This window comes from Channa argus, chromosome 6 (genome assembly GCF_033026475.1).
Source record: "Channa argus isolate prfri chromosome 6, Channa argus male v1.0, whole genome shotgun sequence".
NCBI classification, from domain to species: domain Eukaryota; kingdom Metazoa; phylum Chordata; class Actinopteri; order Anabantiformes; family Channidae; genus Channa; species Channa argus.
This window is the reverse complement of record NC_090202.1, coordinates 4,973,616-4,987,995: the sequence shown is the minus strand read 5'-3', so window position 1 is coordinate 4,987,995 and position 14,380 is coordinate 4,973,616. Positions and strand designations below refer to the sequence as shown.

The window sequence follows — 14,380 nt, the reverse complement described above, 5'->3', positions numbered from 1 at the left end:
CACCTAAAATGTCCCTTTGCTCACCCATTGTGTTCAGTGGAGTTGCCACAATCCTTTCACACGCATTTGGTGTGTTGGGATCAACCACAGGTGACAGAAAACCAATGTCTGTGACTTGATTGTGTGTCAGCCACTTGCAATGCTAAAGATACGTTGTGTTGCCGAGTGCATTTTTGTTTGACTGTTCTCACATTTATTAACCACCTTTTAAGCACTAGCTAAATTATGGACATCTTGTGAAGATGTATCAAGTTGTAATTTCCAAACTAAAAAGTTCAAAGTACCGTGGCTCAGTGATGCACTTTTGTGTGTGTGTGTCTGTGTTAAATGTGCCATGCATTGGTAGTGCAGTGGAGTACGGTGCCATCCTCATTGTTTTTCATCCTGTCTGTTATCAGCTGTTGCCTGGTACTTAGGAGTACTTACACTGTCAGACATCTATAAGATGTACGGTAGCTGTGGCCACTTCAATGGCAGTTAGCCCCCTTACTCAGCCGCTTGTTTGCTGTAGATGCTGGACTAGCTGGTACCATCACTTCATGTCTTGTCTTTCACCTTATTTGTTCTGTCTGTGTTCTCTGATCTCTGCCCCTCCAGCTTTCCATTTTCGTGTCATGCTGCTCCCTCTGCTGGCTTTTATATAATCAGACTGACTGTACTATTAGCTTTGCTCTATGCTACTCAAGCTTCTGGTGGAAGCAGCTTGCACTCACCCTTTTGGTAGTTTTGAGGCAGTGTTAATTTTTTAGTAGACACAGAGGTTGGTGTCACTGAATCCAATTAGCAACGCAAAGACTTTAATTAAGATTGGACTGATATGTTTAGGTTTAACAAAACAAGGGTACTTTAATTCAGGTACACTACAGGTGGTAAACTGTAAGATTTCATGCCAAAAATAATTCACGTTCACATTAAATTCTTAAAAATCCATGTCATGTGTAACATGTAGCACCAGTTATAATATTTTCTTTTCAGTTTTGTACAGGTAGCTGAGTTTTGGCACTGCTACCAAAATAGGGTATTTTACAAACATGCTTATAACATTTAATGTCTTTATTTGATTGCTGAAATCACCGAGGTGACAGGATATGAATGTAAACAGAGACAGGTAAGGGTAATTGTTAGTACTTTAAACACCATAGATCATCACACTACATAATACGTTCCTGAAAACTTTCATTATTACACATAAGTACCATATAGTTTTTTTTGTCCTCTTGGCTTATCCTGTGAGTTCAGGGTCGCCACAGCGGAACATTGTCCACATGTTGATTTGGCACAGTTTTTATGCCGGATGCCCTTCCTGACGCAACCCTCCCAAATTTCTACCGGACTTGGGACCGGCACTGCACAGCTGGGCATGGGAAAGGGCTGTTGGGGGTTCACTGTCTGGCCCAGAGACACTTCAACATATAGCTGGGATCAGGGATCAAACTACCTTGTACTTGATATAAAAAAAATAACTAATGATGTATTAATAATTTAGGTGAAGCAGCTGTCAGTACATAAATAAGTTAAAATCTGCTCCACCTCTACCTGATGCTAGTCTTGTTTTACACAAAGTCTCTATATTTACAGTTTTATTCATTACTAAAACATACAAATATAAATGTGTTTTTTTACATTTCTCAATCAGTTTAATTTGATTCCCAGAGTAATCTTTTGCTTAGCACAGTATTGTACTTATTGTACTATAGTATAGTCAAATCAACAGCTTTCTGCTTATCCCTTCAGGGTTCACCACAGCCGAACGTGTTCTGTACGTTAATATGACGTGTGTTTTATGCCAGATGCCCTACCCACAACAACCCTTCCATTAGATCAACCTTGGGACCATCAAAAAGGTGGCTCTTGATGGCTGGAAGGGGCCACACCTGGTGGGGGGAATTTTTTCCTCTGGTTCCATAGATAGATATAGCTGGGTATCAGCAGCATTGCAATGGAAATTTATGGAGTGTTTTCTAATAATGTTGCCTAAAGGAGACGTATATAAAGTAAAAAGTATTGGTCCTAACACAGAGCCTTGTGGAACTCCATAGCTAACCTTTGTGTGCATGGAGGATTCATCATTAACATGAACAAATTGAAATCTATCAGATAGATTTAAACCAACCTAGTGCAGTTCATTTAATCCCAATTTTATGTTCCAGTCTCTGTAATAAAATGTTGTGATCAGTGGTATCAAATGCAGCACTAAGATCTAACAGAACAAGTATAGAGATGAGTCCATTATCTGAGGCCATGAGAAGATCGTTGGTGACTTTTACCAGTGCCTGTAAAGGTGCCTGTAAAGGTGGTCACATAATTGTTTTGCGACTACTTTTTCAATGATCTTAGAAACAAAGGAAAGATTAGATATTGGTCTGTAATTGGCTAAAACACCTAAGTGCAGACAGGGTTTTTTAAGTAGTTTTTTAATTACAGCTGCCTTATAGGCCTGTGGTACATATCCTGTTTCTACAGATAGATTGATGATATCTAATATGAACGTATCTATTAAGGGTAAAGTTTCCTTGAGCAGCTTAGTTGGAATAGGGTCTAGCAGACAGGTTGTTGGTTTAGATGAGGTAATAATTGAAGTTAGCTCAGCGAGATCTATGGGTAAAAAGCAGTCTAACAAGGGATTGGGGTCTTATCAATGACTGTAGCGCTGCTGTACATGAAGATCTATCTGTAATATTTGGGGGGAGGATCTGGTGAATTCTTTCTCTAATAGCTACAATTTTATTCATAAAAAAAGTCATGAAGTCATTGCTGCTCAGAGTTAAGGGAATAGTAAGCTCAACAAAACTATGGCTCTTAGTCAGCCTGGCTACAGTGCTGAACAGAAACCGGGGGTTGTTCTTCTTTTCTTCTATTAACGATGAATAATATGCTGTTCTGGCATCACTGAGAGCTTTTTTGTACATTTTTAAATTGTTTTTCCAGGCTAAATGAGATTCTTCTAAATTTCTTGAACGCCACTTCCTTTCTAACTTTCGTGTTGCCTGTTTTAAGTTGCGTGTCTGCGAACTATACCATGGAGACCACCTCTTCTGGTTTACTGCCTTCTTTTTCAGAGGGGCAACACTATCGACTATTGAACCTAGTGAGGCTGCAGAATTGTCAACAAGATAATCAACTTGTGCAGGAGTAACATTAAGGTGGCTACATTGTATTAACATATGCTGAAGCAAATGATGAAAGAATTATTTCTTTAAATTTGTTGACAGGTTTTCACTTGAGCATCTGCTATAGTGGAATTATACCCTAACTGCTGTATAGTCCGTTATTGTAAATTTAAATGTTATTAGAAAATGGTCAAACAAAAGAGAGTTGTGTGGAAATATTGTTAAATTATCTGCTTCAATTCCATACGTAAGGACAAGGTCTAACGTGTGACTAAAACAGTGAGTGGGTTCATTTACATTTTGTGAAAAAACAATTGAATCTAATAATAAATTAAACGAGGTGCTGAGGCAGTTACTGTCAGCATCTACATGAATGTTAGTCACCCACTATAATGACTTTATCTGTACTAAGGACTAAATTAGATAGAAAATCTGAAAATTCAATCAAAAACTAAGGGACTAGAGGATGGGACACAATAACAAATTGTGGTTTTTAAGTTTGGGTGTGAGATTAATGCTCTCAAATGAGTTATAACTATGTTTAGGTCTGGGGTTTATTGGTAAGCTTGAGTGGAAGATAGCTGCTACTCCTCCACCTCAGCCTGTGCTTCTAGGAACATGATGATTAATATGACTTTGGGGGGTTGACTCATTTAGACTGACATATTCTTCCTGCTGTAACCAAGTATCAGTAAGACAAAATAATTCGAAATCATGATTATTAAGTCATTTACTAACAGAGATTTAGAGGAGAGAGATCTGGTATTTAATAATCCACATTTAATAGTTTTGGGGTTTTGTTCTCTAAGAGGAGTAGTCTTAACTTTTATTAGGTTATCTTGAATAACTCCTCTTGTGGTCATTTTTAGTTCATGTAATTTAGTTGGTCGGGGAACAGACACAGTCTCTATAGGTACGTGGGAGTTGTGGGGGGTCGACGGTTGTAAGGATACTGCAGAGAGATGTGTAGGACGGGATCTCTGCATCCTATATATACACTATATACACACACAGTGTACTGTAGTACAGTATACTGTTCTACTATACTACAGTGTACTGTAGTGTAGTACAGTACACTGTAGTAAAGTATAGCCTGTACAGTGTAGTACAGTCTACTGTACAATATTACTATACTATATATGTACAGATCGAATCCCACCCCACCAGGCCCGTGGCCCCTTCAGCCCATCAAGGGCCACCTTGATGTGACGGTCTCACGGTTGATAAAATGGAAGGGTTGTGGCGGGAAGGACATAGTATAGTACACTGTACTATAATGTAGTCTAGTACTATAGTACATTAGTACATTCAATTTTGCATTTTACATTTTTAGTAGATAATTTCTAATGCTTGTAGTGGAGTATTTTTTTAAATCTTTTTTATCCTAAACACTTTCACTTTTACTTGAATGATGAGTGGGTATACATCTACCGTTTGTGTGTGTGTGTATCTGTGTCTCTGTTTTGTGTGTATAACCCAGTCAGTATTTCCTTTCAAACCCTCCTTCCTTCCCACCTTTATGATGCAGAAGACCAAGTGTACTTAATTTGTTTTTCCTCCTGCTGCCTGTCTTGCTGACAGTCTTCACTGCTTTATATTTTGCTGTTCCCTTCCTGCATATGTTGCCTCTGCATAGGAATATGTGACGGTGGGCCAGTTAAATCAGATTTATGGAATGCCCAAGGTGGAATCGTCCCCTACCTCCCCGCTTTGCCAGCCGCTGCAGTCTGGAGCAGTGGATCCTGCCTTCTCCTGTCTCCCCACTCCTTATGGTTCCTCCTTGTCTCTCCCTGTGGAGGTGTGTCCTGTCCTTTCCTCTTTTTCTCCTTCTAAATGCCTGTTGGTGCACTTGTTAGAGAGTTGTCAGTAGTTTTCTTGTGCTACGGCGTTTTTTTCTACCATCTACCTACTGTCTTTTGATGCTTTCTAATAATTTCTTCTCTTCTTTTTTGTTCTTTCGCCACTGTTTCTGCTGTTTTGTTTTACTCTGTTGCTCCTCTATGTTCTCCAGTACCAGGCTGAGGGTAGTAGGCCTCAAGTTCCCAAGCTAGATTTAGAACATTGGTACCAGGAGCTGATGGTTGGCTCCAGCCAGCTCTGTCCTCCTCCTTCACGAGCCAAGTGTGTCTCTGGCCGCAAGCCTGTGCTGCAGGTAGAGCACCTTCTTCGTCCTTTGTCTAATTTTTCCGCTACTTACACTTCTGCTATTTCGGGAGTCTGTAATTCCTCTGCCAACCTTCAACCTGCTCTTACTGACTATATATATTTGAGCCAAATAAAGTGGAAAAAGGTACCGTATATCATGTCATGGCTTTAATAGTGCTGTATTCACTTTGTATCCACAAGATGGCAATGACACTTTTGAAAACTACTAAATACTAAATCTCTGCTTTTAAACTGTGAACAGTTCTGATATCAAATGCTCATGTGAAGTACTCTCCAAAAGTGCTATAATGTACCCAAATTACTTCAGTGTACAGCAAAAACAAATGAATTGGTCTTGCCATTTCAATACTTTTGAAAGGTATTTTATAATAAAAAGGTGCCAAAATAAGTGTTAACAAATGAAAGACCAAACCTATTTTTGTTATCCCACGTTTTTAAAGAGATGCTGCAGCTGAGAGCTGCATGATAGAACTTTTTATTGTTAAATTCAGTTTTTGCTCTTGTGTAAAACATAAAGTCACTGTAAGTGCTCAGGGTTGGAATAAAGCTCAGAGTAATTGCCAGTAGCAGATGTTCACAGAACAACTTCAATCCTTGCTTTAAATAAGTTAGAATGTGTGAAACATCTTCAAGTCCTGACTTTGAAGAGCAAGTCATTCCACACAGATCTCACAGCACTGAATGCAACATTAACTTAAGTGGCCTGATCAAAGACCTGTTCAGTAAAATGGACTTGGCTGTTGTTTCTAACTTGTGTGTTGTCTGCTAGCTATTTTTCACAAAGTCTTTGATACAAAAAAACAAAACAAAACAAAGATGTGGACTGTAGCTTTTCCTATTTATTCATATTGACACATATACATTCGAAAATTAATATGCAGTACTACTGTTTGATGCACAATAATGCTAATCATCCTTTTAACCATTGTTCACCTCTTTCAGCAAGTAATTACAACTTATCCATGGAGAATCACAGTTGGATTTTTGATATAATTTACACCCACAATCACATGGGTTTGTTTTAACATGTATTTTCAACACTTGCTGTATTCTCTTAGGTATTTCGCTCCAAGCTAGACAGTGATCCAGGCCTGCCTCTCTATCAACCTAAATCGGGCTCTGCATTCCCTCTACAGCATGGAGCAGCAACCCTGGGACGCAACAACACCAGCAAGGTGGGACTTGTCATTTATCTTCAGCAGCTAGCCTTCAATCTTTATGTAGACACAATTCTATAAATAAATCCAGTGTTGTTACTTAAACCCTAAATACAACTTGTTGACATGTTATTCTCATACCCTTTGCTTCCCTCTGACCCAGCAGAGCCCCCTGCTGGTGACCAGCCGTACAGGCAGCCTGCCCAGGAACTTGGCTACAACTCTGCAGGACATCGAGACAAAGAGACAGCTTGCTCTGCAACAGAAAGGTAACTGACCGGAAAAATAAAGCGAACCAAAACAACACTGCTGAGCACCTAAACAAAACAACCCACGCTGTGTATTCATTCATATATTCATTAATGGTATGTTATTTTTGACAAGTAAATAAAGCATGAATAATTTTATAATGATGAATAACTTATTACATCATAAATTGTTACCTTGTTGGTTATTATAACTGCTGTGCTTCACTGAGCTGTTTATATGTAGCTGACATCAGTGAAAAAAAATGTGCTATTTGACATTGGAATTTGATTTAAAGGATCAGAGCACGGGTTTTAGCTCAGCTGGCTGCTGCCCAGGGGTGCTGGGATGGAATCTGGAGCTGGTCATATTTTTTGGCATCTGCTGCGCAGGTTTTCCTCATGTCTTTTTTGTCTTTGTCTGTGGCTTTGTCTCTTTCTGCACATTTGCACCATAGAGCCCCAGAACTCCAGACAGAACCCCATAGAGGAAAGTTCAGCAGGTGAATGGATCAGTTTCCAGAAGTGTTTTTCTTTTTCTTCATAATTTTTCAGTGGGATTCATCCAGATTTTCATCTCTTCTCTGCTTGTACATTCACATGCAGTGTCTGAAATTAACTTTTTTTAAATCTTCTGCCAAGGGGTCCCCAGACTAAATGGCCAACAATAATCACTTGTTCAGATGTTTCCTACAGAGAAAAGACATGTCAATTCACTTGAAGAGTGAATTAATTAATTATTCAAAAAAAAAAAAAAAAAAGCTCAAGATGTCATGCACCAGATTAATTATCCAAACAGCACAGAAATTGAGGTTTAGATTTCATCACTTTGCAGATAAAGGACAAAGGCCAGCCCATCAAGAGGCTGCCTTTAGACTTTTGGTATAGACCAAAGACGGTATGGACTTAAAAAAAAATGTAAAGTCTTATCCAAAAGTAAAGCCAGTTTGACAGGTTACTTCTATTGATTTATCCATCAAAGTTAACATTCACCAGAGGTTGACACTTGGCAGCTGTTAATTTTAGATGCTGTCTTCACCTAACCCTCCTCTCTTCATCCTGATGTTTTTTCTATCTCTGCTGTGTCATTAATTCCTCTCCCCAAAAGATTTCTTTTCATCTTTCCTTTTGTCTGTAGCATCAATCTTCTATGAATGTTCCTGCTAGTGAAGAATAAATCTTGCATGCTCAGTTCAATACGCTACCCTTTTGGATTTACCGACCCGGACAGCTCTTTCCACATTTATCTGCCCGTTATCAGGTGCCCAGCAGCATGGATTTGAAATTTGAGAATTTAGATGCTTAGTTTTTTTTTTTTCATAATTATCTCAGAGTTTGTGATTCTGTGAGAGCACATACTTGTTCTGTATGTGTGAGGCATGGTTTAAACATTGGTTGTTTTTCAGCTGGTGCTGATTGTAAAGTTAGTTTGCTTTCACTTTTAGATGCTTGGGATGACCTGCTCTGCAGCTATTTCGCTGATTTGTGTAGGAAACAAAAAGACCTCCGCTGATTTGTTAATAGTGTTACCTGTAGGTTCTTTTCCCACCATGGACCAAAATCAGAACAAACCCACTAATCAGTTCCCACCTTCCTCCCTCCAGGTCATCAGGTAATCGAAGAGCAGCGTCGTCGTCTGGCTGAGCTCAAGCAGCGAGCGGCAGCAGAGGCTCAGTGCCAGTGGGAGGCACTCCACGGCTCTCAGCCCCACCTCGTAAGTTCGCCCTCCTACTCCCCCGTCATGACCTACAGCTCCACACTGAGCCATAGTGCTCTGGGGCCCCCTCCTATGGTCCACCACTCCATCCTGCATCACCAGCCCCCGCCAGCTGGAGAGCAGCCCTATGACACACTGAGCCTGGAGAGCTCTGACAGCATGGACACCAGCGTGTCCACCGGGAACAACTCAGCCTGCTCGCCAGATAACACGTTCAGGTACGACTAGGGAAAGACACTCGTAGCGTCATAGCCAGAGTTTGCTATTTTTAGGTATACTTCATGGCTATGGCTAGGCTCATATAAACCTGACAGCATCTGCATCAAATCTGCTCATGTCAACATTATCTTGGTGATCTGCCTCTGAAGAAAATCACCATGCTGTCTCTTAAAGTTTACATTCCTTTACTAAGGAATTCTGTCTCATTTGGTATTGTTACTCAGGGATATGAGGATGACAAAGTCATCCTAAATGAGGATCTGTTTCCGTAGTCGAATCAATTTTCTACTCATTGTACTGTTGTTCTGTTTTGTGTAGCAAATGTCAGAATTTGTGTGGAAACCATAAATTAGGGGAAAGCTCTCAATGTCACTGAAATGAATAACTTTAGGTAGAGTTTACATTTAAAAATTTTAGCTATGGATCTTTGGATTTAACGATGATTTTTTTAACATATAAACTATAGTGAAATATATGGTTAGTTCCACTAGCTAATTTTTCACACCACTCTGGTCCTTGGTCAAATTTTATTCTCAATTCAGATTTATAAAACTAAAATAAGGCAGCTCATATGGTAAACATCTTGTTTTCAGTCATTGGCATGTTTGAATGAATTCCTGAGGAAAATTAACTTAAAAGTGTCTATTGTGTGAATGACACAATAGCTGTCACTTTAACAGATTCATAAGGGCATGAAAGCAGCAATGTTTAGTCTGAAAAGAGCTTTTTTGATGACTCAGTTATAGCATCTTGTATGCGGGTTCATGCATTTCAAGGTTTACAAACAACTGGCAATGAGACAAAAGAGATATAAACAGGAAAAACACTGAGGTTAATGTACAAGACAACATTTCAAAAAGAGAGAAAGGAATATATTCAAGGTAATGTAATACAATAAAATAAAAATAAGTAATACATTAAGGTTAAACAAAACTAGATCAAACAGGTAAGAGGGAATAAAACATTTTGATGCTCTCATATCCCCAGACAGACGTTTTCAGCAGATCGAAAGAAAAAAAGCACTATTGCTCAAACACATTTGAGCTCTTTGCAAGTAATTAAAATTGTTGCAGCCACATTTTGTCTAAAGATAAAGATCTAATAAGTCGATGTTTAATCATCCAGGACTGAAATATTTTACTATAATAATGCACTCTACATTTTATTTTAGAATTGAAGAGATAAGAGGAGATGGGTCTGCATCGATCGGTCTGGACTCCCTTTTTAGACTGTGCTTAACCAGCACAATGCTGTAGGGAAAAGATCCAGCTGCAGAGACTGATTTAATAATTTTTAGGACTTACTCAAACATTGAATAATTTTTTTAAAGGAGGTAGGAACTGGGTCAAGAATCCGGTGCTGTTGCTACATTTAGCATTTCAGATCTTTACTGCGATGTATTTAAAGGAATTTACATGAAAGTAAATCATGTAAATAATGTCCATCACATTAAGGCACTGTGCTGCCCCTCGTCCTAATCTAAACATAGTTTTAACCTAAACCCTCCAACCAGGCCTTAAAGAATTCTGTGAAGTTCTGAGGACTAGACAAAAAAAATTTGTTCACACACACAAAAGACACACACAAACACACACAGACAAATGCAATCAAAAGAGACACACAGACTGCTAATCATCACACTCCAGGCTACTCCAGTTATCTCTTTATCCACAGGTTGACTCATTTGGCAACCATCTGTTAGGTGACTAAGTGACTAAAAACATCAGCGTTCAGCACAGCAGGTTCTTAGTAGCAGCCATTGTACACGTCTCTTTTACAGCTCTCTAGAGTCACTTTACAAAACTATTAGTTCAGTTTTGCTTTGACAACTATAATAAGATTACTTCTGCAATGATCAATGCATAGTCGGGACAGGAGAGAAAAAAAGCACATTTTATGAGCCAAGTTTAGACCAAGTGTGCTTCATAGCACTGTGTTAGTAATTCTAGGTCGTAAATATGTTATTAGCTTTTAACTTGTAAATACTACATATTTACAAGTTATCAAAAAGCTATTTGGTTAGAATTGGTGACTTAATCCCTCAGACACATGTATTTCATCATATTTCATAACCATTTACCCGCTAGAACGTTTATCCACTGCAGCTGCACAAATTCGTATAAGTTTGAAAGTAGAATCAGACTCATTGAATCAAATTAAAGCATCAGACCAATGTTGACTTACTTTCTTTTTTAAATCAGGCCTGTATTTGCCAAGTATCTTAGGATCACTCCTATATAAAAGTGTATTAAGCGAAATAAAAACACTCCTATTGCAAAGTTTAATGTAAAAGTGACTTTTTAAGCTTCCTACATTCTTAAAGGAACAGGAGTAGTCTTAGGTAAGCATGTAACTAATGACACTGACAGCCGCAAAGAAAAACTTTAAGTGATGTATTGTTGTTTGTAGTTTTAGAAGATTTGAAATGCTGAAGTGCCACTTTTTAAAGAAAGGCTTTGTTCTTATAGGCAAAAACAAAAGTAACCACAAGAACACAAGCATTAAAGGTTTTAGTGAACTGCCTTATGCTAATTCTCTAGTTGTAGCAGGGGATATTCAGTGGAAAGGCCACTGTGTTGTCTAATCTGTAATCACTATGTGAATTTACCCACATCAGTCCAATCCAATCACATTTTTCCTACATTACACATTGGGAAATGGGAACTTTTTATTATGCTCTCATTTAGGACCCCTGAAGCTTCAGTGGATCCGGGACATTTGTCCATTAAAGGATCACATAGTTCGCATGTACAACCACTTAAGTGTTGCTGTGAAAACATTTATGATTCTCATTAGCTTAGAATTCCCATCGGTGTTCTGGGCAGTTAATGTAATGTGTGTAGCATTGTTGACCTTGTTAAATCAATTTGCATAAATGGGCAAGAAGCCTCTGTTCCTTGCCTTTTTTCAAAGTTTTAGGAGCTTTGATCATAATCTTTCATTACCCACTGCTGATGAACAGCTAATGATGAAGGTTAAGTGTTATAGAATGTAATAATATACTGATGAAAGCTTCAATTTATAAGCTCTAATGTGCTTTCTAAAGTTTTTGGGAAAGTTTTTTTTTGATAAAGTTGAGTTTTACAGCATGTGAAAACTCTGTGTTGTTGCGTTCGACACAGTGCTGGTGGAGTGGACGCGCTGAGGATAGAGGCGATGGAGAAAATGCTGAAGGAGGCCCAACTGGAGAAAGCCAGACTTATTGAATCACGGGTAAGACCCAACTTTGAATGAGCGTTACATCATCAGAACCTTATTATCCCAAATCCATATGTAATGATTGATGAGAGTTCTTGAAGCCTCAGTAGCTTAAAACGGAGTGAACATTTGAAATATAGAGGATCATGGCAGCAAGTCAATTGTTTAATTCATTTTTTTTGGCATCTGTATCATCTTCAAGTCTTTGTGCACTGGTGCCCTTTGTGGCCTTTCTTTTGTAGCTGAGCATCCACCCATTCAATTCTTCTTTTCATATTTTCTCTATATTTATGCTTTCCCAACAGATTTCGTATTTTTAGAAGGGACTGCCAAAACTTTATGTTGCCTTCTGCTTTTGGACGTGCTGTGCATACACAATGCATGTGTCTACAGAATCGATCATTACTTTTCCAAATAACTGAAAGCTTTCTGTCTAAATAATTAACCACTTTAGTGAAGCAGTGGGGTGCCCGGCAGTGCAAGCTGGAGAGCAGCTCCCAGCAGTGGAAAATGTGTGCTCTTTAGCTCTGGCTGGAAAACCAAGTGCATGCATTACCCAGTCAACCCCATCCCCAGATGAAAAGAAATTACTGAACGTGTTTTCCTTCAGGAAAGAGAGAGCCTGACACGCCGCCAAATGCTTGAGGAGGAGAGGAGGAGAAGGGAGGAGGCAGAGAAACGGCTGCAGGATGAAACTTACCATCGGCAGCAGCTAGTAGAGAAGGAGGTCAAGATGAGGTCCAAGAACTTCTCTCAGGTGAATAAAATGAGACTTAATTGAGTCTGCATGGTAGAAAGGTGTAAAATGGGTTCACCTGCCTGCTGACAGCATGACACAGTTTTCACAGATGTGGGTGCCACAGGGTAGTTACAGTAGCTATTTTTTTTCTTCTTTTTTTCCCAACTGGTGCTAATACATTGGATGCTTTGTCAGTATTCATTAGTGTCTCAAATCAACATTTTAGTTAAGTTTTGTGTGTCCATGTGAAGAATCCAGCTAATCACAATGTGTCACATCCATTTCATTCAATAACATATTTGAACAAATAATGCCCCATCCTCTGTACAGGTTATGTACCCTCTTGTCTTTGTCCTGGTGCAGGCTCGTCCCATGACTCGCTACCTGCCCATTAGAAAGGAGGAGTTCGATCTGCGCTCTCATATCGAGTCATCAGGCCACAGTGTGGAGACCTGTTACCAAGTCATCCTCACTGAAAAGATGTGTAAGGGATACCTGGTCAAGATGGGAGGCAAAATCAAATCCTGGAAGAAACGCTGGTTCATCTTTGACCGCCTCAAAAGGACCTTCTCCTACTATGTTGGTAAGGAAGTTGATACAAAAGGCTCATTACTGTGGTGTTTCTGTAACTCATATTGCAGCTCTGTGTAGGTTTAATGGTGTGAAAAAAACACCTTATAATAAAAGGCAAACTACAGCTAGTGACTATAGTCTAAATATGAATGTAGCATGGTGACTCCAGCAGTATTTTTTATTCTCTTGCATTTAGTGTTGAAGGAAGCATTTAAACATTTTAGTAGCAGTACTGACATAAAAAAATACTTAGCTGTAAAAGTTAAAAGTAAGTTTACTGTGTTTTATTGTAGTTGTTAATAATGAGGCTGTAATGGATATAGCATATTACTGTTATAGCTCTTTACTTGAATAAATCTAATTAGTCAAGTCAATATATATTTGGATAGTGAGAGTTTTCATAATTTTGTCTTTGTACATCACCACAGCGAATTTAAACAATAACGATTAAACTGTAGACTCGGCTTTAATTTAAGGGTTTGGGTTACAATTTTTATACAGATAGCTCAAGTTTTAAAGGCTCAAAAGTCTTTTATTTTATTATTATTATTATTGTTTTTTAAATTAAGAATACAACTTTCATGTCCAAGACAGATACCAGTGTCATTTATAATTTTATCTTCTAAGGTTGAATATAAATTTGTAGATGCGAACGCTGGCACAAAGTAAAACAAATTAAATAAATGAATAAATAAGCACATGATAATGAAGTTAAAATCCATAATACTGTTGTACATTGACTCAAACAAAAAGCCACATAACCACACAATATCTTTCTAAAATTTTGTTTTTAGGTTGGAAAATCTGATAAATTGTCCTAAAGTAGTTATGAAAAGGGCGCCAGAATTTCATAAATTAATTGGACCTTCCTTGGAGAGATTGTCTTATATTCACCAACTTAATATAGTATAGCTCTTCCCAAATATTGTGTGTATGAGAATATACTTTAGAATATTAAAAATATGTGTCCAGATGAATGGGAAGGAATTGTACTGCATGTAAAGCTACTGGCTCGGTTGCAAAGCCTTTTCCAAGAGTCTTTGTTTTGATGAAATTTGCCTTTCCAGTAGGCCAATGTTCCCCCCCCCAAAAAAAACAAACCATCACACTGTCACTGACTTAAAAGAATTTGCTATTTAGTATTAAAGGATACAGGTTCATTTATGATTATATTAGTTTGCCCAAATATTTGTGAACTTTTTAAAATTGGAACATTATATAAATATTGTACATTGTTCATCTAAAATTTTAGACCA

At 38.3% G+C, this 14,380-nt stretch overlaps 1 protein-coding gene across 24 annotated transcripts in view; it reads left to right on the top strand.

Moving 5' to 3' along the window:
- Positions 1-14,380, top strand: part of phldb1b (pleckstrin homology-like domain, family B, member 1b) — a 95,326-nt gene that overhangs the window by 74,603 nt on the left and 6,343 nt on the right. For 15 of the 24 annotated variants that reach the window (XM_067506347.1, XM_067506354.1, XM_067506352.1 and 12 more), the window contains 9 exons: positions 4,747-4,908; positions 5,122-5,262; positions 6,335-6,451; positions 6,600-6,702; positions 7,137-7,181; positions 8,283-8,613; positions 11,737-11,827; positions 12,423-12,569; positions 12,915-13,134. In XM_067506347.1, coding sequence (XP_067362448.1) covers positions 4,747-4,908; positions 5,122-5,262; positions 6,335-6,451; positions 6,600-6,702; positions 7,137-7,181; positions 8,283-8,613; positions 11,737-11,827; positions 12,423-12,569; positions 12,915-13,134 — 1,357 coding nt within the window. The remainder of the gene's footprint in view (positions 1-4,746; positions 4,909-5,121; positions 5,263-6,334; positions 6,452-6,599; positions 6,703-7,136; positions 7,182-8,282; positions 8,614-11,736; positions 11,828-12,422; positions 12,570-12,914; positions 13,135-14,380) is intronic. The other 9 variants (XM_067506351.1, XM_067506370.1, XM_067506353.1 and 6 more) reach the window with 3 other exon arrangements.